Source organism: Poecile atricapillus, chromosome 1 (assembly GCF_030490865.1).
Source record: "Poecile atricapillus isolate bPoeAtr1 chromosome 1, bPoeAtr1.hap1, whole genome shotgun sequence".
Lineage (NCBI taxonomy): Eukaryota > Metazoa > Chordata > Aves > Passeriformes > Paridae > Poecile > Poecile atricapillus.
Window position 1 is genome coordinate 146,084,984 of NC_081249.1, and position 24,232 is coordinate 146,109,215.

The window sequence follows — 24,232 nt, forward strand, 5'->3', positions numbered from 1 at the left end:
AACATAACCATTCCACTTGCCACAACCATTACATAATATAAAGAACAAACATTACATTAAAAGAGAGAAATATTGTCCCTTCGATAAAAAAAGGAACCAATGAGATAAATCACAAAAAAATTCTCTTTTACAATTATGTGAAACCAACATGAAATCCCGCCCCTGACAGCTGACAGCTTAAGTGTAGGGAAATAAACCCTGATAAGGTTCAGCATCTTTTGGCTATTTTCCTTCCACGAGCTTTACCTTTGGAAAGAGATGAAGGACAGGCTTTGTAAATTATTCCTGACAAGAGGGAAAAGGGGGAGGAAAAAATAAAGTTTGCAATCCAGACGGGAATGTGGGAGGTGGCTGAGATAGCAGAACCATCCCAAAGCTGCACCTGCTCCAAATCGATGTGCTGCAATGTGATCTCAGGTCTCTCTTCCCCCTTGCAGTCAAAGCACAGTGACCCTGAGGAGGGCATGGCTGCCAGATAGCAGAACCTTGGGAACACTGAAAAAAAATGTGGGAAAAAACCTGAATGATAAAAAAATAATAACATCTCATACAAGGCATGTGGTAGATCCCAGGAATTATGTTCTCTGTTAAGAATGTCTCTTTTTAGCAGAAAACCTTGGTTCTTTCCTCTGATTTGTGTATATGAGACAAGAAGAGAATCAGTGGTTAAACATCCATTCCTAATTCCACCAGTATTTTACCCACCTTGATGTTTTGTGACAAGCTTGAGATTTTTTGAGCTGTGAAGGCCAAGCACAATGTTCTCATGAACTCTGAACACCAGCTAGATTCCAGAAAGCGCTTAAATTTGAACTTGCTGATAGAATTTTTTCCCTGTTTGTGCCTAAACTCAGCTGCAAACTTTGGATGATGATGGGGAATAAGGAGAAATGGCAAATTCTTTGCTCACTTCAAACACAGGTTTTTCATTTAGGACATTTATGGAACAGATCATCTTGACTACCATTATGCAGCATATACAGACCAACCAAGTAATCAGGCCCAGCCAGCATGGGCATAGGAAAAGCACATCCTGCCTGACCAACCTGATCTCCTTTTATGACCAGGTGACCTGCCTGGTGGATGAGGGAACGGCTGCACATTAAGTCTACCGGGACTTCAGCAAAGCCTTCAATACTGTCTCCCATGGCCTTCTCCTGGAGAAGCTGTCAGCCCCCAGTTTGGAGAGGTGCACTCTTTGCTGGGTTAAAAACTGTTAAAATGGCTGGGCTGAGAGAGTGGTGGTGAATGGCTACATCCTGGCAGCCAGTCACCAGTAGTGACCCCAGGGCTCAGAACTGGGGTCAGCCCTGTTTAACATCTTTATTGATGAGAGGACCAAGTGCACTATCAGCCAATTCACAGATGACACAGAGCTTGGTGGAAGTGTTGATCTGCTGGAGGGCAGGAAGGCTCTGCAGGGATCTGGACTGGCTGGATCGATGGGCCAATGCCATTGTATGAGGTTCAGCAAGGTCAAGTGCCAGATCCTGCACTTGGGTCACAACAGCCCCAGGCCATGCTTTAGGCTGGGGGATGAGCGACTGGAGAGTTGCCTGGCAGAAAAGTATCTGAGAGAGCTGATCTACAGCAGCTGAATATGAGCCAGCTGTGCCCAGGTGGCCAAGAAGGCCAATGGCACCCTGGCCTGTATCAGGAACAATGTGGCCAGCAGGACCAGGGCAGTGATTGTCCCCCTGTACTCGGCACTGGTGAGGCCACATCTTAAGTCCTGTGTCCAGTTTTGTGCCACTCACTGCAAGAAAGGAATTGAGGTGCTGGAGCATGTCCAGAGAAGGTCAATGAAAGTGATGAGGGGTCTAGAGAGTTACTCATATGAGGAGCAGACGAGGGAGCTGGGGTTCTTCAGCCTGGAGAAAAGGAGGCTTAGAGGAGACCTTATCACTCCACAACTGTCTGAAAGGAGGGTGTAGCCAGGTGGGGGTCAGCCTCTTCTCCAAGGCAGCCAGCAACAGGATGAGAAGAAAAGGCCTCAAACTATACCAGCAGAGGGTCAGATTGGACATCAGGAATAATTTCTTCACTGAAAGGGTGGTTCTTCACTGAAAGATGGGAATGGGCTGCCCAGGGAGACAGTGGAGTCACCAGCCCTGGAAGTGTTCATGAAATGAATGGAGGTGGGACTTAGTGCTGTGATTTAATTGACATGGTGGTGTTCGGTCAAAGGTTGTACTTCATGACCTTGGAGGATTTTTCCAACCTTAATGATTCTGTTCCATGATTTTTAGTTCATTTTGGAGGGTTTACACTAAGGCTAGATAGCTGTTGAGATGCACTTAAGCTGCAAGGATCCACTCTGCCTTTCATAAACTGGTCAGAAACCTCTTTGCTGTAGCTATCCCACATCTTCGGGATTGTTTTGGAGTACTCCTCCACCTTGTTACCAATACCTGGTATTAACTGGTGAGAGCTTATTTGGAGACCCCTTTTGTATTGCAACCATACAGCCAAACCTCTGGCCAACTGCAAAGCAGATTTGCAGCATGTCAGACAAATCCATTAAAAGAAAAGGCCACAAGCAATGTAAAGCAGTAGATTAAACAACTAAATAAATAACAGCATACTGGAGTGAATGCTAATATTTGTGCTACCTGTATGCTTGGCACTGGGGAGGAATTTACTGCAGATTCACACATGAGAGAGTGCTGCCTGAGTGAAGGCCTTGTGGTCTTTGCTGGAAGGATGAGAAGAGATGCCAGCTGAGAACCTGCCTGGAGTTTGTTTTTGGAAGAGCTGTCTCTATAGCACAAAGAGGACGTGGGAAGGAGAAAGAAGACCTCTGCAAGTACATGGTGTGTGACTGCTGCACCTTCCAATTAGACTTGGCAGCAGCCTAGTGCCTGTCTGTCGGCACCTCTGCTCTGCACAGACATTTGTGGCAGAGGAGCTTAGGTTAACCCCTGTGCCAGCACATACACATACTGCAGTCAGCAAAACCTGCTATCCATGCGTTGTTAGAAATGTGTCCTGTTAACTCTGCTGTACTCTTCCAGCAGGAAGACCAGCAGAACCCCCTACCACACCATCACCACGATATTTCAAAAAGCCAAAGAAAGGAAAGGAGACCTACTTCTCCTTAAGCAGTTGTGCCAAAACTGAATGCAACACTTTATAGGAGCAATTGTGATCAACTGCATTCAACCTAAATGATGGTGATAAAATGCACTTTAGAAAAAGCAGTAAAAATTGCTGCATCTGCTCTGGAAGCTGAAGTTGTTGATAGTAGGCACAGTTGGGATGAGGCAAACAGTGAAGAAGTTGCAGAAAAGACCTTCATGTTTGCCCTGACTGAACTCGATGGGAAAACACCAGTGGGGGTGAGAAAGCAGGGAAACACGTATGTTTTATTCCAATTCCCTTTAATGTTTCCAAATCCCCACTAAGAGCGCTTCTGGATCTGCTTATTCTGGTCTCTGCATTTAGGATTTCCACTCTTCTCAAAAACGCTGTGGGGCCTGTGTTGAGCTGCCTGTCTGCATTAACCTGGGTGAGCCCCTTCCCGGAGCCTCTCTGGTACCAGGCAGTGCTGCCATCTAGCAGGGCCAGGCGGGATTGGGTGCTCCAGCTGCTGCAGGACTGCGAGGCTTTACTGGATTTATAGTTGGAAAATAAATGCTTCAGCTTGCTAAATGGCACATAAGGGTCTTGGCCTAAGAGTGAATAGCTGTGGAAAATCTGAGCAGTATCTTTTTTGCCACTCTCAAGTATTCAAGGGACATGATAATTTACAACAAGTTTTAGTTGGTGCATTTTCTTCACATTCAACCAAGTTGCTTTTACTGCTAAGGGAAAAAAAAAAAGAATAATTATCCTGTAATATAGACTAACCTCCCTGCTAAACTAAAAAGCGTAATTTCTTTTTTCAGCCCACAAATGAAATTACACTGGGCTGAAGGCACAGGAATGTACAAAAGAGCCTTAGCAAGAGGGATAACTGTAAGCAATGAGAGCTCATTTTGAGTAATACACAGAAATCCTTTGTTTAGCCCTGTAGATACGTAGTTGGAAACACGATGTAAATCTTTCATGGAAAAGCACATTGATGAAAGTAACACATAAATTTAGCTATGTCTCCTCTGTAAATTGATGAGACAACTGGTTTGCTTCATATCTTCAAACACAAACGTGAGGGTGGAGCTGTCGAGGGTCCATGGCAGACACAGTGCAGAGGACTAGAGGCAAAGGGTTGTTGAGTGCTGTGCAGTTAAGGGGTCAGCCTGGTACTGCAAAAGGATTTAGTCCTAAATATAGCAAGGGCTATCCTGGGAGACAAGAGTGGGCTGCTGGGAGTCTAACGCCATATGAGCAGCTTTAGGTTTTGAGAACAATGATCATGGCTAAGAGGCTGATTCTCTCAATATGGGGCAAATCCTGGCTACTGGCAAAAAGCCCAAAGGTTTTGCCTGGGAGGAGGGGACATCCTTCTGTAGCATTCAGGAGACTGGCACTGGAAATTGTTTCTTTCCCAAACAATATGCTGGAGCCACAGCAATGAAGTTTTTCCCTCCTGTGCATGCTGTGGTACAGCTATAAGGTGTAACTACTTAACCTTTTGGTTGACACCCTGACATCTGAAGGCTGTCAGCAGCTTGCTCCTTGTTTTCTCCGTGAAAAATCCTGCCAAAAAGCTGAACTGCACCAAGGAGAGGAACATGCAGAAAACCTCACACAGCAGAAGGAAATTCTATCTCAGTGGGGCATTGCATGTTCTATAGGAGATGGTGATAGTGCAGGATACAGCCCTACAGAAACAAGCAGAACACAGCTTCTGAGTAAAGGTGGCTATGCTGAGATAGGGAACACCAATCCTGCTTGGATGCCTACCTAGAGAACATGTACGGGCTAGATAAACCATTTTCCATGCCTCATCAACATTTTGACTGTAAGATATCAGCTGCTATGTCATCTTGGGCTGCCATTAAGTGGTTGAACTCAACATCTCAGAGTCCAAATGTATATTGAAATCTTTTGACTGTTTCCCAACAAACCTCATCCTGACAAACATTCATACCTGCTATTGGCTGAGCAGAGATATGAAATGTGTTGCTGATAGATCTTCCCAGGGATTTTTCTTCAATTTTTAATTAGGAGTGTGAACACTTAAGAAGGCAACAACCCCTTAAAAAAATTAAAGACCACAGTGTTCCTGCAGCACGTGGGTTTAGCAAGGAAGAGACCATAACCCTGAACTCCATGAGAAATGGACTCCTGGAGTTCTGGCTTCTCAATTAGATGGAAGGATGCACTTGCAAGCACTTTTGATACCTATTTGGGAGAAAGAAACAGTATCAGCAGCTTCCTGACCTTCACATGAAGAGGAAATTCTCTTGCTTTGGATCTGACATGCAGTGGTTTCTTGCTTCCAAGAAGCACAGTGTACACTACTGACACAAGTGTCCCAGAGTTTGAGTGCCAAATTCAATTTTTGAGCAAGCTAGAGACTTTCCCATGTAATCCATCTAAAGGTATTTTTTGGAGGTAGAAAATGTCTGGCACTGAGGCACTGTTAATACTCATGCATGTAGTTTTAGACAGCTTGGCAGGATCAGCACCCTGAATAACAGGCAGACTATTGTCCTGTGGGAATATGCTGACTGTTCTTGTTACCCTATTCCCATGATCTTTCATTTGGAGAGATCTGTTGCCTTCTGTCACTGTGTCTGCAAGGAGAGAGGTCACTTGTGACTTTTTCCTGGCCCTTTTTCTGCTTGTGTGTGACAGAAGGACATTAGCTTAGACAGCAGTTTGATCCCTGATGCGTTCAGAGACAGAAAGGGAAGACAAAAGGCTGGATGGTAGATATTTTCTATATAACATGACTGCTAAACAACAAATTAAAATGGAAGGCAGAAGATAAAAGAAGTACTTTCTGATATGCATGTGTATATGTACATTTTGAAAAAAAAACTCCCAACAAACCAAAACAGGAAAATAATAACACAAAGTATCTGCTCCTATGTAAACCTCTGCTTTAGTTTCCTGCTTTGCACAGCATCAGGCACACTAGCATAAGCCTCCACAATCACTTCCCTATTTTTGTTCCAGACACTTAACTACTCTTCTGGCTGTATTTGTGGGGCTCTTGATTTTAGATTCCGTTTGTTTGTAGGTTCTTTTGTGAAATCCACAAGGGTTGCACATTTGCTTCTAAGTGTAACAAGTACACAACAGTGAGACTCTGTGTGTTTTCTATAGTCACCATAACCCAAATACAAGGAAGAGAACCAGAGTGCAATGGAAGGAAGGATTTTCTCCTCCAGACCCACAGAATCAGAGCCAAAGAAGGAGAAGGGAATAAAGGTCAAGTCCTTGTGCAGTCCTTAACCTCCACAGGAAGGTGCAGGCTGTCAAAAGCCTCCAGGAGCCCTAGGCACACCATTCATGTATAAATACTGATGCAGTGCAGCAGTGCTTTCAATTCCCCACAGTATAGGCTCAAGGTCTCTGAGCAGTACTAGTTCAGGTGGACTTGGTCCTCTCTTAAAGGCAGAGCACCTTGTTTTGTCCCATGTCCCCTTGCTGGCTGCCTGCACTGCTAACCAGAGCTGCCTTGCTGTTACCCCAATTCTCCAGCCTTAGTCATTGTCCTTTACAGGCATACATATAACTGGGGTGCTTGGGCAAAACTTTAGGAAAACAGGCATAATGTTTCTTCAAGTTATTACATGAAAGATAATACCAACACACAATGAATGATTATTTTCACATTTTCATTCCAGGCCATGATTTTGCTCCAGACCTACAAATGGAGTGCTTTACGCCCACTGAATAGATACCAGGCCTTTCACATCCTGTGCATGCTAGAAAACACAGTGTCACCCCTCATTTTCCCTTCTTGCTAAAAAATGACATTTCACTTCCAAGAGACCCTTGCTTGAACTTGGAGTTTGGTTTTGAATTCAATAGGATCCAGTCAAGTTCTGTCAACAGCTTGAGCTTCCTATACAATCAAAATGCAAACTGATGACTGACCACTGATGAATCCTATAAGGATTCGTATCTCTATCACAGAACAAACTGAACTACACCTGGGGCAGCAGAGAGCATGAACTGGGCTCAAATCTCTAGATTTCAGGAAGAAAGTTTTTACAATGAAGATAGTGAAACCCTGGCCCAGATCACCCAGAGAGGTGGTGGGTGCCCCATCTCTGGAAACATTCAAGGTCAAGTGGAACAGGGCTCTGAGAATCCTGATCTAGTTGAAGATGTACCCTGCTCATTCGGGGGAGCTGGACTAGATGAACTTTAAAGGTGCCTTCTATCTCAAATTATTCTATGTTTCAAAGCTGGGACAGGTACATTTCTGTTTTGAGCTGCCTGGAATTTAGCATTATGGTCTAAATCTGCCCTGGAATTAGCCAAGGATATGCAAAGAACAGTTAAAATCCCTATCTGAGCCTGGATTAGAACTGAATTTCCCTGAATCACCTTCATAGAAACAACAGTTGGTTAGTTCAGGCAAAGGAATGTCAATGTAAAACTCTATTTTATTTATTGAAGAATAAAAATAAACAAAGAAAACAGGAAAGGAATTCCAAAGGCAACTGTGTGGCTTGCCTTACTTTGGTACACCTGGCTCTGAAGCCTACCAGTAAATGTAGGCTAAATGTCCCTGCAGACATTACTGTGAGGAAACACAATGCGTCCTGGTGATATTAGCACCCAACACCAAGGGACTGAGGAAGGGATTAAAGATTTTCTGAAGGCAGAAAGACATTTCAAGGGAGGCAAGGAGATGCTTGATAGGGGAGAATGGTTAAAAAACTAATAAGGTGTTGCACAGATAAGCCATAACTGTCACACTCATAGCTCTGTGTTCCATGTAAAGATGAATTACTTTGGCTGTCAGCAGCTTCATTAGCCAGAAGAGGCCATTCAGATGGACCCAAACCTATTTACTTTCGAGAACTGGTGGTGCCTGCTTCGTATTGCAGGGCCCCATACTGGTTGTTCAATGATGCTGATAACTCCTGTGGGAGCTTACATCCTGCTAAGTACTTCACTGTTTAATTGAACTGACCTTTCCTGGTGATGCCCCTTGTATTAAAAGCTGCTTTGGTCCCCAGTGAAAATGGTTTGATAATCATAATATTTTACTCAGAGGACAGTTGTTTAAGAGCAGAAAATAATCAGCTAAATTGGTAGGCTCCCCTCTGGAGGGATCCAGCACTAAAATGACAGAAGGTGCGGCAGACCAAGATAGCTGGCAGAGCTGACAATAAGAACAGTGCCAGGAGCAGAGCTGGGCTGCTCAAGGACAGGGACACCAACAAACTGGACAGCTGGGGAGGGGAGTGCAGCTGAGCCAGCACAGCACACTCTGCTTGGAGCTGAGATGTGCTGGCACAGCTTGAGCCAGGCACGGGGTGGGCGATGGCACCTGCAGGAGCTGCAGCAAGAGAGGCAGCTCTGTGCAAGCCCAGCAGTGCAGGACTGTGGAGTGCAGCAGCACGGAGGGACACAGAGCACGGCAAGTATCTCAAGCTGAGATGGCGAAATGGTGAAACACTTGCTTCTGTGGAACAGGAATCCATCTCAGAGAGAGGTCTGTCTGAAATAATAAATGCACACCAAATTCAGGTTTGGATTAGGAGTGCTTTGAGGACTAAGATTTGGAGCTGAGATTTTCTTAAACAGAGAAACCATTTGCTTTCAGACCGTGACTGGCCTAAGGACAAAGAGGTTTGAAGTGAGAGGCATGTTTGCCAAGAGACCCTTTTCTCCCTGTTTTTATCTAGGCTAGTTGCCTTACCAGATGGTTGAGCAGCATCTGGGAGAGATCTCTGGGGCTGGGAGCCAAGGTTGTGCAAAGAAGCACATCAATGTAGACTCTTAAAGCATCCAATAACAAATGATGCTTTGCTTTCAACTTCCTGTTATAAAGCATTTGCTGGCCTGAATGTGCTCTGCTATACCTTACCCTTCCCAAGTACAGCAATGTGTCAATTTCCAGTGCTTTTTATACAGAATTGGCATTTTGTGGATCTCCCAAGTCATGACTAGAGTGCCACATCACCTTCTCCTATTCTTCCACTGCAGGAGGATTGAACTAATTTTCTCAGATCTGCCAACACTTTTCCTTCCTCTTAGTGTCTCAGACCTGCAGGCATTCAAAAAACATGCTGTTGAGTAAGTTTTTTTTCTTTTTCTTTACTTACAAGGACATTTCAGTTGTTTTCCTCTTTGTGCTAAAGCTACACAGGACAAAACAACATTCATATTTTCCCCTCCTACATAGGTGTTTTGATTAATTGTATCTGGTTGGGTCCCTAGGAATGTGGGATGTGCGGAAGCTCCCATGGGCTCCTGGTGCCAGAGTGCTGAGATAAGGCAGCTGCTGCAGATTTATGGACAAGAGCCTCTGTGGTGGCAAGGCTGACCTGTGAGAAACACTACAGCAGTACCTGGGAGATTTACAGCACCCTGGGGTGATCTACACTGCCTCCCATGAAGTGCATGTGGAAGCAAAAATGTCCCTTCTCCAGGATGAGCCAGTAAAAGCCATGTTGCCCCAGCTCTACCAGGGCACTAGGCCCTTCAACAATGTCCTGCTTCTTCCTGCATTTGTTAGAGTGCCTTCCCAGCTATGCAGTCAAGCTGTCACAGTCTGCTTGGCCTTTGGTGAGCTACCAGAAACCCACTGTACAAGAAGGTAACTGGGCTCACCTTACACGTTGCACCATCCTCTCTTGGCATAGATTCAATCTCCAAGATAACCATAGCTGGCCCTGAAGGTCTACCTTTGCCTCATATTTCTGTGTCCATGAACCACAACAGATGAATTGAGGACATCTGTCAGTGTAAAAATTCCCTGAAATAAAATTAACCCAAGGAGCTAAAATTGCAGTCTAACTGCCAGGGCTCCAGCTTGATTTTATCAACTCCCCTTTGAATGGCAATTACATTGTGAACTGATCAGTTCCAGGCTAAATCCTCTGTGTCTTCTTCTAATTAAATACTCATCATCTAAACATTCATCTTATTCTTAGTACTTCTACTTATCAATTTAATCAATTCCCCCATTATTCACCTATCTCCTTTAGCCTGCATTTTGCGGTCATCATTTTTTTCAGATGATGTAAGAAGTTCTTTTTCACTACAAATGCCAAGCAAAGAATACACTTTAGCCAGAATGTCTTCATACTCCTGTATTTCTCAGTTTTAAAAAGGGCATTTAAATTGCCTGATATTCACAGGGGACAGCCTTGAAACTTCATGTACATTCCTTCTATGCTGGCCCCAAGGAGCAAGATTGCATTCAGGAAAATAGAGTATTTGATGCTGTTTTAAAAAATTCATTGCCTAACCTTGTATAAGTGGTCCACAACATCTCCCCTGAGATGAAAATATTTTGTTAGTGGAGTATTTTGAAGAATTGCCTTTGAATGCCAATTAAAAAAAATCCCAAAACCCAGGAATTATTTTCATTTGCTGTTGGTTTTACTACATCTTGTGATAAAAATTATTATGAGGAGGATATCTTTTAATTTTCTCCCTAATAATATTTGCCAAATGATCCTTTCTTCCTTTTTCTTTTTTAAAAATTAGAAAAATATATTTTCACTTTCCAGGAGGTTATGCAGCTTTACCCTTGCTTGTAGCAGTTTTCTCAAATTATCTGTTTTCCTCAGGGCATTTTCCATGTACAGTTTATCTGTAAAATTTTCCTGATAAATCTGGAGCCTTAGGAGGGAAGGATTAAGCTCACTGCATTGCCTACTGTCCTATCATTACATTAAGGCATTGTCTGGTGGACAAATTTCTAGTTGTGTTGGAGGGAGCTGCTGCATTTGGGGTTTGGCAGGGGGATATAATTAGCTATAAATAAATAAGATATAGAAAAAGTGTATTATCCAGTGTTTAGATATGACATTGGCCGTTCTGTAAATATGCCAGACTTCTGTGACAGGTAGCACAGACAGACAAGCTGAACTGTATAGCAGACTTTCATCTGTGTTTTCTCTGAGATGTGGCTCCAGCTTGCAACGCCTTGCAGACTTGTAGATTTTGGAACATTTGTTCCCAGAGGAGCCTTAGCCTGTTATAATAGATAGATTCAATGAAAATATCATTTACCCAGCTTGCATAGATATCGTCAAAGTCACTTCAAACTGTGTGTCTCCCTTTTCTTACGAGTGAGCAGTGACAATGTGATAGTGGAATATCATATTAAAACTGAGAGTTTCATTAACAGTAGTTCCACAAAACCAAAAACTAACCTGTGCATCTTCATATGTGTATCTCCCTGGGTCTTTGACATTTTGGCTTGTTTTCTCATAGCTGTGGGAATCCAGGTTGATAGCACTCTGGGCCCCAGGAGCTAGAAACTCTTGCCAGATTTCTTCCACTCTGGTGGTCACATCCTGTAAAGGTTGTTTCTTGAGATCTTGGACAGCCAACCAAAACCTGTACTAGGCAAAAATCAAAAGGGCAGAAAAGAAAAAAAGATAGGAATCTTGGTAAGATTTTGTGAATAAGCCTAGGCATAGGCTTATTCGCAGACACAGAACCTAATCCTGCATCTATTAGAATTACAGAAGATGCCATTTAAGCCTGATTTCAAGGGGAAGGGGTAATGTACTTTACACCAACCCCTTATATTTTGGCTAAGATCAGAACACTGACTTTAAGAAGTGATACATTCTTATTCAAACTGCCCCTGCAGAAGTGTCATATTAGATATGCAAACAGGAAACCTCCAGAGCTGTGCAGCTGGAGGAGAGGAGCAGGCTCTGCCTCCCACAGCTGCACTGCAATGTGATGGTCATTTCTGCCTGCAGGATCGGTCATCCACAGGGGATGTAAAATGAATAACAAACTTAACATTCGTATCATTTCCAGTGTGAAGTTGTAGCAATACCGCTTGGAGATTTTTTTTTTTTTACTTGTAAACTGACCAGCATTCAGATGGATGGATGTCATGAGAAAAGATGACGCTTGTCATGCCATACTCCAATTTTACAGGGATATTTTGTTGACTAGGCTATGCTTACAGACTAAACTAAATTCACAAACACTGAGAAGATAATATCTTCGATGACTAAGGACATAATCCATATCTTAATCTGTAAAAACAAAGACCACAGAGTATTTTTGCAAGACTGACATACATGTCTTTTGTCTTTTACCCTAGGGAAAAAAAATAGACATTTTGTTGGTAGTGCCAGTTTTATTTATTGCTGAAAGACATGCTCTTTCAGGTGACTAATTCAGAAGATGCATGGTGCCCAGTAGCCTTTTGTTTTGGTCAACTCTTATCTTCCAGCAAGAAGGTATCCCTGAGGGTTATCTGCCTTAAACACCTGGGCCCTGCAAGCACAAGAGTGCTCTGCAGGGAGTGCTGAGAGCTAAAGGCAAACAGGTACAGAAGGCATCTCTGCAGTCACCTGCAATAACCAGCTCTTTCCTACCCCCGGCAAAGGTGCCCATTGTCCAGAGTGACAAGGAGGGCAGGGTTTGCCTCGGCTGCCTCTTATGCACTCCCTCTGCTGGGCAGACTGTGCAGAGGGGACAGGGATTGTCTGGGTCACTTGTTCAGGGCATCCGCAAGAGCTGCACAACTTGGAAAATTTGGTGTCTCCTTTATAAAGCAGTTGAACTTTAACTGAAGTCCTGATTTCTCACCCCAAATGATTCAGTGGCGTCAACGCGCCACTAAGGCAAAAATTCCTCCGTGGTGGAAGGAGGAAGATAAGAGTCTGCCCCAAACAAAAATCCCGATGGTAGTAAGGGTGGGTGGTGACTCCTGTGCTGTTCCTGACCCTTGCTTCCTTAATGGCTGCAGGCAGTACCTAAACACCCTGGAACTGTGGTGTTACTGCACACAAATGAGGCTGCTATCCCATTTAGCCTGGTATCCTACCTGCAATAGAGGCAAACAGTCAGTTTGGGAAAAAGTGACATCCATGCTACATACAAGGCCAGGCTAAATCCTCCTTGCTGTCTGCTGCTTCTTCCCGACCATCAGGAGGTCTCATGCCACAGCCCTGACTCACCCAAGCCACTTGACAACATTCCTTCATATGGCTTTCCCATTTCCTTGGCAGACTCCGTAAAACAGACTGGGGTACACTTGAACACTACATCATTACCTGTAGAGTCATATACTTGTGGTTCTAACAGAGTGATGTTTGATTTTATAAACTGAAATAGAGTATCTGGGGTTGGTAGAGGAGTGTGCATGGTTGGTCCTTTTCCATCATTGAGAGTTTAAGCACCTGATATCCTGTCTTGTCATATGAACAGTGACACCCCCACTTATCATATGCATGCAGAGAGTAAAGGGTGGTACTCAAAGTGCAATAATCTGATGCCATATGTAGCTTCTGTTATTTGAAAGTACATTATCATTCAATTTCAGATGTAAGGGGAACATGTGAATGCAAAAAAGGCATAGGGAGAAAAGATGCTAATCATTCCAGAGTAGCTGGGACACTTCAGACAAGCATTTGGCTAGAGAGAACCTTTTCTTCTGGCTTATCTTCTGCCCCTGGAGCCGGGGAGGCGGGCTGGGAAAGCACGCTTGTGAGAGTACTGGGAGCGCTGTGAAGTGACAGCTTGCCAGAACAGGAGCGCCATCCATTTTAATAACCATTTGGCTCAATCTGAAAACCAACCAACCAGACCAACCTGACAGTAACAAGAACAAGCTCTTTTTACTGCAAGCAATTGTAAATTCATGCCCAAGGCTGGGTGTCCTCCTTCATGGCAAAGGGGAGTTTTGTCTTGGTAAAAATTTCAAAGCTATTCACTATAGCTGGTATCTGGAAATATAAGTAACATCGAAGAGGGGTACCCAGCCCCACAGCTTCAACTCCAAGGCAAGTTCTCTGCCACAAGGAATCCTCCTGAAACTAATACATAAGCAGGGCTTCCTCTGGGATTTATAGTATTTACAAGAGAGAAGCAGGTGTTTCTGCTTAGGAAAGGAGCCGACATACAATGACTGCGTTGGAATTTCTGCTCTATTATAAAGTGCACATGCACTCCCTGAATCACTCCTGCAATTTCTAAAGTGAAAGCCCAGCCCCAATTTCACAAGGAGTCAGGTGAAGATCCTGTGTTGCCTCCTCTCCTTCTGTAGCAGACAGATGTCCAGTGGACACCTCTTACACAGGGCAGGGGAGAAGAGAGAAGTCCTTGTGTGTCCTTTCCACACATGCCCTTTAAGCAGAGCAGGACTGGCACAGGGACTGTCTGCACAGAGGGAACAGCAGCATTGATCACAGGTTCTTTGTTCTTTGTAAAACAGCATGTAAGGACTGGAGAAGGCTGATAATATGGTATCCTAAAGCGTTGTCAGTGGCATAAACCATTCCAGCCTCATCCAGCTTGTAATTAAACTGCTGTCACTTGCAGAAGATATCCCAAAATGGCATTTATCCTCCACAGCTCCCCCACAGCACAAAGAGATCCTGGACCTCAGCATGTGTGCTCTACCTCCCTGCAGGGCATGGCAGAGGTGCTCGGTCAGTGCTGTTCAAAGATGTCCCCCAGTGAAAAGGCTGCTGGGGAAAGACAGGGTGAGTAGTGGGGGAGTGGTTGCTTCTGAGGTACATTATAAAACGAAAATTAATTTAAAATCCTGATCAGGAGGTAAAATACGAGTGATTCCAGAAACTGAGAAACAACTGTCAAGGGCAGTGGCACATCCCCATCCTGGGGGTGGACACAATACCTCTAGCTTGACAGTGAATTTATGAAGCGACTATCTGAGGTCAGAATCCAAGCACACTTCTGTCCTTGCCTCAGTAGTTCCATTCCAGTATCCCACAGCCCTCCGGTCTCACAGCTCTATCCATTCACAAATCTTCTTCCATTCACCAAGAAATAACTTTGAACATCTCAGCCAGGAAATTAATGAAAGCAATAGGTAAAAATTAAAATGCAGTTCAGACAAGGGCGATATTCACATTTTTGTGTTGTTTAATGATCAGATCTTGGGCATGGTGAGCTTGGCACGGCCAAGATCGACAAAAACCTGTCCTTGGTGAGCAAGCTGGGGATAGGCAGACGCTGCAAAGCTGCACGCCGGGGCACTGGGGATCTGCCGAGGAGACCGCAGTGTCGGTGGAGACGGGGCAAGCGTCCCGCAGGCCTCTGCCTCACCGCCCTTCCTCCCCTCCCTTCTCCGCGGTGCCCGCCGGCGTCCACGATGCAAGTCCCTCCTTTTGCTGCAAGTTCTTTCCGTGCTGTGGGACCGAAACGCCCTTGTATGGCTGCGGCGGGGCAGCGCCCGCCGGCCGCGAGCAGTGCCCGCGGTGCGGTGCGGCCCTGCCCGGCTCCGCTGAGGGGCCGGCACCGCGCCCGGCTCCGCGCGGGGCCCGCGCAGCGCGGGGCGGCGGCGCCGCCTGCCGGCACTGCCCGGCACTACCCTCACCGCCCGGCCCTGCCTCACATTGCCCCGCACTACCCTCACTGCTCGGTACTGCCCTCACATTGCCCCGCACTGCCCTCACCGCCCGGCCCTGCCTCACATTGCCCCGCACTACCCTCACTGCTCGGTACTGCCCTCACATTGCCCCGCACTGCCCTCACCGCCCGGCCCTGCCTCACATTTCCCGCACTGTCCTGCAGCACCCGGCGCTGCACCGCAACCCCGCGGAGCCCTCCGGCGCTGGCACTGCCTCGGAACCGCTCGGGAAACGCTGTTTCATTTAGGGACCACAGGGCTGTGGGGTGGCTCGGTGTGGTTACTGCGTATACGAGCTCTTCTCACTGCCTGAACTTCTCCTTTCCTTCTGAAGACTTCTTGGCGACAAGTTTCAACCATTAGGAGTCATGCAGGATATAAACACTTTTCTGCACGTAAAACTCCTTTCCAGCGATCTCCATGTTCTGTATCTCCTCACAGTCGGTGAGGTGCAGGGCGCCTGCATCCATGCATTGCCAGCTCCACAGTGCATTCCCACAAAGTGTCATGTGTTTCCCACTAAGGTCTATAAACAGGTGTGCAGCCTCCTTTCTCTTCAAGTGAAATTCCCATGTCCCATATTCCCCCTTTGCTGTTTCTCTTTCCAGCTGACACTCTTTGAATTTCGGGGAAAAAAAATTCAACACACCAGCTAAATGAAAATCTCAGCAATCTCAAGATGGCTTGGAAGGTTCCAAGGTCATAAAAAATGTATAATAACTCTCTGATGCACTTTCTTTTCTTATCCTTTCTTATTTATTTTGTTTTAAATTTGGCATTTTGTCTGCTATATTTTGAGTATACTTCAAAAATCACAAGAGTCAAAACAAATTGTAGATGAAAGATAACAACAGAGAGGAGAAAGAAAACAGCAAGGAAAAGAGTTAAAATAAAACCAGAGAGAAATATACCCAACTGACTGGCTTTCCTGCTCCCACATAAATAATGGACAGCCAGTAAATAAGTAAGTTACAGGGCTCAGCTGAGCCCAGGAGACTGGTGGACATGATCCTGCAAGTTTATTAGAACACAGACACACAGCTGGAAGGGGATCCGGGAGGTCATCAAGTCTAGTCTGCTGCTATCTCTGGCAGTGCCTCACCCAAGACCCCCAGCGGGACCAATTTTTCCCAGCTAGGAAGAGATGGAAATATCCCACCACGACCAGCCCTGTGATTTGGGACTCACACACAAGGTCTAAGAGCAGAATTTGGTCCCTTGCTGTATTACTCAATTACGTTAATTTCCAGGCATTCTCAAGCACACACTTTACAAAATCTTTTCTAGTGCTACCACCAATTTCTAGGTTTTCCAGCATTCAGTTTCTCAGATCTGCCTTAGATACAATACACGGGCCTATAGGGCCAGTGTTAATCCTAGGGACACTCCCAAAATCCTATTGATACTCCAAAGAGATAACACATCCCCTCTACAACAGTCCCAAGATCTCTGGGTAGTTACTGGGAAGAGAGTCCTGAAAAGATTAACTGTGAATGTTACTTTTCTACAGAGGTGCTCAATGCTAAGCTCTCAGAAAGTTTTCTATCCCTTCCCAGGGTTGGGGTGGAATGTGTTTCACTTAACTGTAGTTGTCTGCCATGCACACTGTCATTTGCATCAGTCTGTACAGGCTTATGATAGCATAAATAAAAACTGTGTAACATTTATATCAATATATTAGTATTATATATTAATATATTTATATACTATATTATAACAAATAAAGAACTGTACACCTTACAATGTAATTTAGGTGTCTTTGGTTTTGCTTCCACTTAAAATTGAAACAAATCCTTCTCAGGTGATTCACTGACTCCTCTTCAGCTTCTCTTCTCTCTCTCTAAAGGGAGACTGGATAAGAAGCAAGCATGTGCTTCCGAGTTGTCAGCTTAGGTGAGGCAGATCCCAACTTTGCTGTTGAATGTAACTTATATTTTGTTTGGATATGTAAGCATCCAGCAGCTGCTTTCCTTTATGCTACACACTCCTAGTGAGAATTAAGGAGCTTTCTCTGCCTCACCTGAATCCTTCTTCTCTCAAGCATCACTGCTAACAATCCACTCTATTCCAGTTTTCTTCATTAATATTTTTGCCTATGCATCCTGTTATTTAAACCTTTAAGCAGGCTTGTATCCAATATGAGATAATATTACCACATAAGCCAATACCAGCGTAATGATACCATAAGAATGACAGCAAAGTTCCCATACTAAGAACGATGCCCATGTCTTCCACAAAGGATGCAGGATTTAACCTGTCTATGCCAGCCCACTGATTTGACATCTCCCTTCACTACATCTCAAAATCAAGAATGCATCAACAGAAGCACCTCTGACTGACCAAGGAAGGTACAGGTTTGCCTTCTTCTCATAATCAAATTTTCTCTATTTGTTTGAGTAGGATGAACATGGGGGACAGACACTAGTCATAAAACCTGCTGGATTTCATTAGCACAATACCAGATTTATTTCAGAACACTCATTTGAAGAGTATCTTAATACAGTATATTAATTTTGCACTTCATCACTACAATTTAATTGCAAATGAGTGCCACTGTACATAACCACAGTAAGCATATGCAAGTTCAGTACTTGTTTAGCAATAAAATTTCAAGCTCATTTATGTAATTAGTAACACTCCCTTGTTTTCTTACAGGTTATCTTTCAGGTTTTGCAAAACAATGTAGTGTATTGAGTTTTCACTGTTTTGCTGCTGGCATGCTTTCTGTACTTCTCCTTGGACAGGGAAACCTGATAAATAAGATAGTAAATTCCAATGTCATTAAAAATCACTTTCTGGGGAATTCCTCTTTCAGACCTTGCAGGCTGGTAGACTGCACTTACAGCGACAATTGTTCACATGCTTTAGTAATGCATTTGATTTTCTAGGTGAAAAAAAAATGAAAAAAGGACAAACTAAAAAAGGTTGTGCAACCACGTTCTTATCTGGTGTAAAAAAGAGAACATCAATCCTGCTCACTACCAGCAAAGACCAAAGCCAGACTGACTGTGTGATCACTGACAGCAGATTTCCTCAGCCCAGGAGCAGGCACAGCTCTGCCAGTGAACCTGCAAGCTTCTCTGGCCTTCTCTGCAAATGCTCACTCAGCCTTCTGGAACACAACTGCCCCAGAAAAACCCCACAAGAACCAGTCCCTTTACCCATCCATGTGCTGAGACACAAGCACAGCACTGCAACAAAGCCTCTGCAGTGTTACTCAGACTGCAAAAAAAGTGAGGTTTACTGGCTCTCAGCCTGATGTAGGATCACATGGGTATCTACATCATTTTTCATAATAAAAGTTTTGACTTCTTCACAACTTGAGAAGTCAGGTACTCAGAATCCCCACAAATAGAGTCTTGTTAAGGTGAGACAAGCTGTTGGATAGTTAGCACATGCCAAAATTAAAAGCAGTTGTTGCAAACCTGACTTGGTGACTTCCAATACTGCAACAGTTCTTAGCCACATGATGACCATACTGTGTCCCTCACACAAGCCCTGCCACAAAGACACATGTAAATCCGATATATTGTTAGGGAGCTCAGGAGTGATGTGCTGCATCTCATCACATCATACAAACCTGCAAGCCCTTGCATGCAGAAGATACCTGACAACACTGGCTCTGCTAAACACTGAGATTACTTACATAGGTCTAGTATAGGCATCTGTAGCAGTGCTGGGGGCCAAATCCTGCCATTCTCATCTTTATTCAAATGGGTGTTTTTATCAGTTCAAGACACACCAAACCTTTCATTTCACCTACGCAAGAGAGTAGGATCAGTCCCGTTCATTTAGTCAAGTCAGGAAAGGTTTCACCTGAGGTTTTCTGAGCTGAATTCTGATTCCAGGAAACGAAGGAACTGGTCTCGTCCTACTGGGTCCTTCAGCACCTCATCCATGGAGAAACCCCATCTTTTCACACGCTGCTGACTAGGTTCCTTGCTGTTTGGAGAGAGAAGGGGAAAAACAGATGGAATGTGCATCTCTGCCTGCTGTCCGAGCAGCTGTTGCTGTTTCTGCTAAGTGAAGGGAGGAAGATTATTAGATGAGATGTTGTTTTTTTCTCAAGATTTTTCACAAATATAGTTAGAAAATAATATAAAAACCTATAAAGACAAGGGTCATCATTAAAGCAAAGGGAGGACTTTAAATCATTGTATCATTTGAATTATTAAAGGACAGTGTTTGGGGGCTACATATATAGTGAAACAAGAGAGAACATGAATTATATGATTTTCAGAGCAATTTCTGGTAGGCTTAATTTGAAGAACAGCATACCATGCCTAAATGATTATTCATTATGCACTTCTTGCATATCTCCTTAAATGTACCTTAGGATTTCTTATGCATTTCTTAAGGCAGAAATTTCCCAGCAATGTTCCCTGGGTCACTGGTCAGCTCCAGAGCATTTGCTTGTGTTCCACACAGTGCTGCCTGGTCACTTGGAACTGGCTTCAGATTTTCAGATCCACATTTGCATTAGAAAAGCAGTTCCATTAAGAAGCAGTGCAGACAAAGTATCTAAAATGGTTACTGGTTTGTGGTCTTTTATTTTTTAGTGCCTCTGATTTTTGCATGCCTAAGTCTCAGAAGACTGAAAACCATCTTCCTTCTACTCTCCATGATAATCAGACTTTTGTGTCTCAGCTGGGATACTGCTATGGGATATGAGATGCAGAGGCACCCAAAATCACTAGCAACCTTTCTCCTGAATTATTTCTTAACACAGCCCAACTTACATAAGCTGTTGTTCGAATTGCCAGACATGTTGCAGAGATGCCTATGAGGAGAGGTGGCGCCTGGGAATCACAACGAGGATCCTATGAGACAGCCTTGCATCAGAGTGTAATCTGGGCTCACAAAGTGTTTGAAAGCTTCTGGTGTGATGGCGTCATACTATGAGACAACCATTAAAACACAACTCAGCTGCTCACATTTGTGACAGCAGAGCCATTGTTAACAGTACATATCTATTAAACTGTGTGTCTTGTCATGTCCACAGCGATTCCTAACCATGGAGCCTTAGGGGACAGTGGCGATCTGTGCTGAAGACAAATAAGCCAAAGGGGTAAATAAAATGCCTGCTTTCATTTTCTCTTGGTGTAAAGGCTAAGCAAAATTGATAGGCATGTCCTCACTCGAGGAGCAGCACACTCGGGATGGCTCCTGCTGCGCTCCCTCAGGAGCCAGCAGTGCTGCAGACAAGGGTGCAGATCCAGCCTACCTGTTATGTGAACCAGCCTGGACATCGGGAAAGCCACACTTGTGCAGAGCCAGGCACAATCTAAGCTCAGGGAATTTCCTGCTTAATCCAGGGATCTGTACCTGCTCTTCTTGCAGCTACACCATGTTCTAGCACACACAAAATAAAGGCCAAAGTGCTATCTAAAATGGAATGCTTTCTGTGGCATTTCCTGAGTCCTGATTTCCATGGAGCATGAGCTGCAGTGGCACGGGGCTGCCCATACTCAGCAGCCAGCCTTGCCACTAGCAGTGAGAGGCCCTTTGTTTTCCTGTGCAAGGGCTCTGCTCTCCTAACTGAGGAAACAGCTTTGCAGGCAACACAAGGGGATCTTGGAGATCATTTAATTATTCATGCAAGTTGCAACTAGATGCAGATGCAGTTAGTTTTTTTACAATAGAGAATAAAATGGAAATACAGAGCTGTTTGTTCTTCCATCTCCTCACACTACAGCTTTCTCTTTTTCATCTGCAGTAAAATCACCTTCCTTAACTCTGAAATCATAGCAGAAGCCAAGCATTTATTTTAAATTCCTATAAGGCTGTGACATCAGGTTAATTGTATTCTTCAGGGACACAGACATCTTTTCTGGGATTTGCAGCCATGTCAACAGATGCAGAAATAATGGATGCCTAGATTACCTTGCAGAGCAGTGTTTTGCAAGGGCTGTATCTGGCACTAGCCCTACTAGGGAGGATGGAGAAAATGAGAGAAATTAGCTAAAACAGAAATGAAAAATACCAAAATTATATGAAGAGGGGCAGAGGTTAGGAAAATAATGTATTTCTGTGACTACCAGAGAAGCAGGTGAAAGCAATTTTCACATCCCAAACTACTTGGTTTTTAAATGGGGCAGTCTTGTTCTTTCCCTGGAACACTAATTTCCAATGAATCAGTTTTCTTAGGCCAACAGCATCTCTAAATTATTATTCAAGAACACACAGGATTAGACTTGGCATTCTCTTAACAAAGATTTGCTAAAGTGAACTCCAAGTTCAGACTTAGTGCCAAATGGCAGCAACTAAACACTGCAGAAGCTGCTGAGCCCTTGCAGATGTTGGCTGCAGGATGTGATTGAACAGTGAAGGTAATATGCAGCATGGTAATTCCATTCAAATTTGCTGTGGGAGCTGTTAAGGCGTAGTGGCAGGCAGGACAATCCCAGCCCCTTTATGAGGATTGTGGATACCCTGTGAAGGCAAGAGACAGACAAAGGCCAGACTTCCTTTCCAGCAGCATCACATGGGCAAAACATGATTTCTTTAGCAGTGTTCTGCTTGGTTTTTGGGTGGGTTTTTTTTTGAGAAATTCTCTGAGGTGCAAGGTGTTGAATATCCTACAGATGTTCCTCCCTCATTTAATTTATTTGACACTATAACAGAGACAAACCAGCTGGTTCATCAACAGGTGAGGCCCAAACTCACTCTATCAACCGATTACAGCTCTGACCTGCCAAGTCTCACACATCACACGTGAGCTGTGTTCTTCTGGTTCCTGTGCCAAACTCACTCTGCACAGCAGGAATGGCCACTACTCTGTGACTCACCCCATTTTGCCAGCAGCATCTTTCATGGGATTCCATGACAGAAGCAGGGCTGGAGCATTGCAGCTGGGGAAGAGCAGGCTCCCAAGGGTCAAATGAGTTGTGTGGAACAAGTTTGTCTTAGCAGTATCCTATAGCTTTAGGCTCCTAGAGCTGAGTGTGCACATGTGCTTGACAGGTTTGAGAACATCCATTACCTGACTTACAGAGTCCCATACACCAAGCCATATGGAAGTGGAAGGGCTGAATAATTCACAGACACCAGTGATAGACTTTAGCTATGTTCTTGAATCGTGTAGTTCAGACATACAACCTCCTTTCCAAACAGGGCAGTGTGGAGAACATACAAACAAAATGGCAAGACAATTCTCATATTAGTTAAAACTAACAATTATTTTTTACCTCATTTCAATGTCCCACAATGCTGCATCATCACTTATCCAGGGATTGGAAGGCTCAGCAGGAGTTATAAAAGGGTCATATTCCACATACTGCTCTGTGTAGGCTATTAAACTGGCAGGTAAAAAAAAAGGAATAAAAACAGAATAAAGAAAAGGTTTGAATGCTCAGTCATGTCAGAGAGGTACAGCTTTTTTTTTATCCTGTTGGGTTTTTTGTTTGGTAGGATTTTTTTTGGTAGGATTTTTGTTTTGTTTTTGTGTGTGCTTCTTTTTATTTATAGGGATTAGTCAGCAACCACAGGAGACCCTTTTCCCAGGGATGATGCATGCAAGGATTTCTCTGCAAACACCCACTCGCTCACTGCAGTATTTTCCTCAACAGCAGTATTTTCCTCAAGCTTGTCTCTGCTGAGATGCCCCAAAAAAACCTGATGAGGCAACAACTGGATTGCTATAGCAGGACTTCCCCAGAGAGCCACGGGAAGAATGTGAAGTGTGCATCATCCTGTTCATTTGCTGCATGTTACTACTGCCTCTCATCCTTTTAATTTTTGCAAACTTTTGTACACATAAATTTATGCACTATGAGAAACTCACCTGAAGAGGGTCATGGGCTGCAGCTAAGAATATGCTTAAATATTTTGAGGTCATAGTCCTAAGCACCAAGGCTTTGCCTATAGATAACTTTTTAGTTTTGTTGGTGTAGTATTTAGTCTAACAGCACTCTTGTAAAATACAAGTAATAATTAACTTAGACTGTAGTAAATTATATGTGTGTTGGAAAAACACCTGGCCTTTACACTGGCTTGCTTCATGGTGAGTCAGTTAAGGCATATAGCCTCTAATCCTCACTAGGATAAGATTCAAAGAGCTTTCTGGGAAAAGGACTGTGTCTGCTTGCATAAATGATTCAGGAATTCCACTGGGGTTGGGGTTAGGGGTGCATTTTTACAAAAGAAAGACAGAAAATATGAAATAAATAAAAAGAAATTTCTTCTAGTCTATATTGGAAATACTCTAAGGCAATTTGTTTTTTTGCCTACATCTTCCAAATAATTAACTAAATTAATTATGTCTCATCATACTCAACAACCAATGTACCTGCACTGTGATTGTCCACACTAAACGTTACCACTGGTCCTCCACGCATCTCAAAAAGGCAGGCAAATGAAAAGACCCTGCGAAACAAAGGGTCATAAAAGGCAGAAAGTTTCCCTGACCTGCTCTACAGTAATTATTTCTTTTTTGTTTGTTCTAGCTGTTATCATGAGGCATTAAAATCATACACTTTTGTAACCACAGTAGGTTCCCATTGCCCCTTAGGGCACTCAGGGCTGTCTCATCTCATTTCATTAATTACATTTCATGAGTGCTGTGGGTCAAGGGTTGGAGGAGGGAGCAGTGTCCAATTTCACAGAGCAGCAGCAGTCCCTTAGACATCAATGAAAGAGAGGGTTGGTTAAAAAAGAAAAGAAAGCCAAAAAAGATCAATCAGAAGATATCTGCTGTGAAACCTGAATTGCTCCTAATAAAATAATAAGAAGGCATCAGAGGTGCTAGTACAAGTACTAGCAAAAAGGAAAGGGGGAAAAAAACTAAAATGAAACAAGGGG

The 24,232-nt window shown here is 43.9% G+C and overlaps 1 protein-coding gene across 1 annotated transcript in view; it reads right to left on the reverse strand.

The window, feature by feature from the left end:
• The window catches only part of RGS6 (regulator of G protein signaling 6), a 263,848-nt gene that overhangs the window by 32,033 nt on the left and 207,583 nt on the right, over window positions 1-24,232 (reverse strand). The window contains exons 13-15 of the mRNA XM_058860035.1: window positions 22,621-22,731; window positions 19,250-19,375; window positions 11,241-11,427 (exon numbers count right to left, since the gene is read on the reverse strand). Coding sequence (XP_058716018.1) covers window positions 11,241-11,427; window positions 19,250-19,375; window positions 22,621-22,731 — 424 coding nt within the window. The remainder of the gene's footprint in view (window positions 1-11,240; window positions 11,428-19,249; window positions 19,376-22,620; window positions 22,732-24,232) is intronic.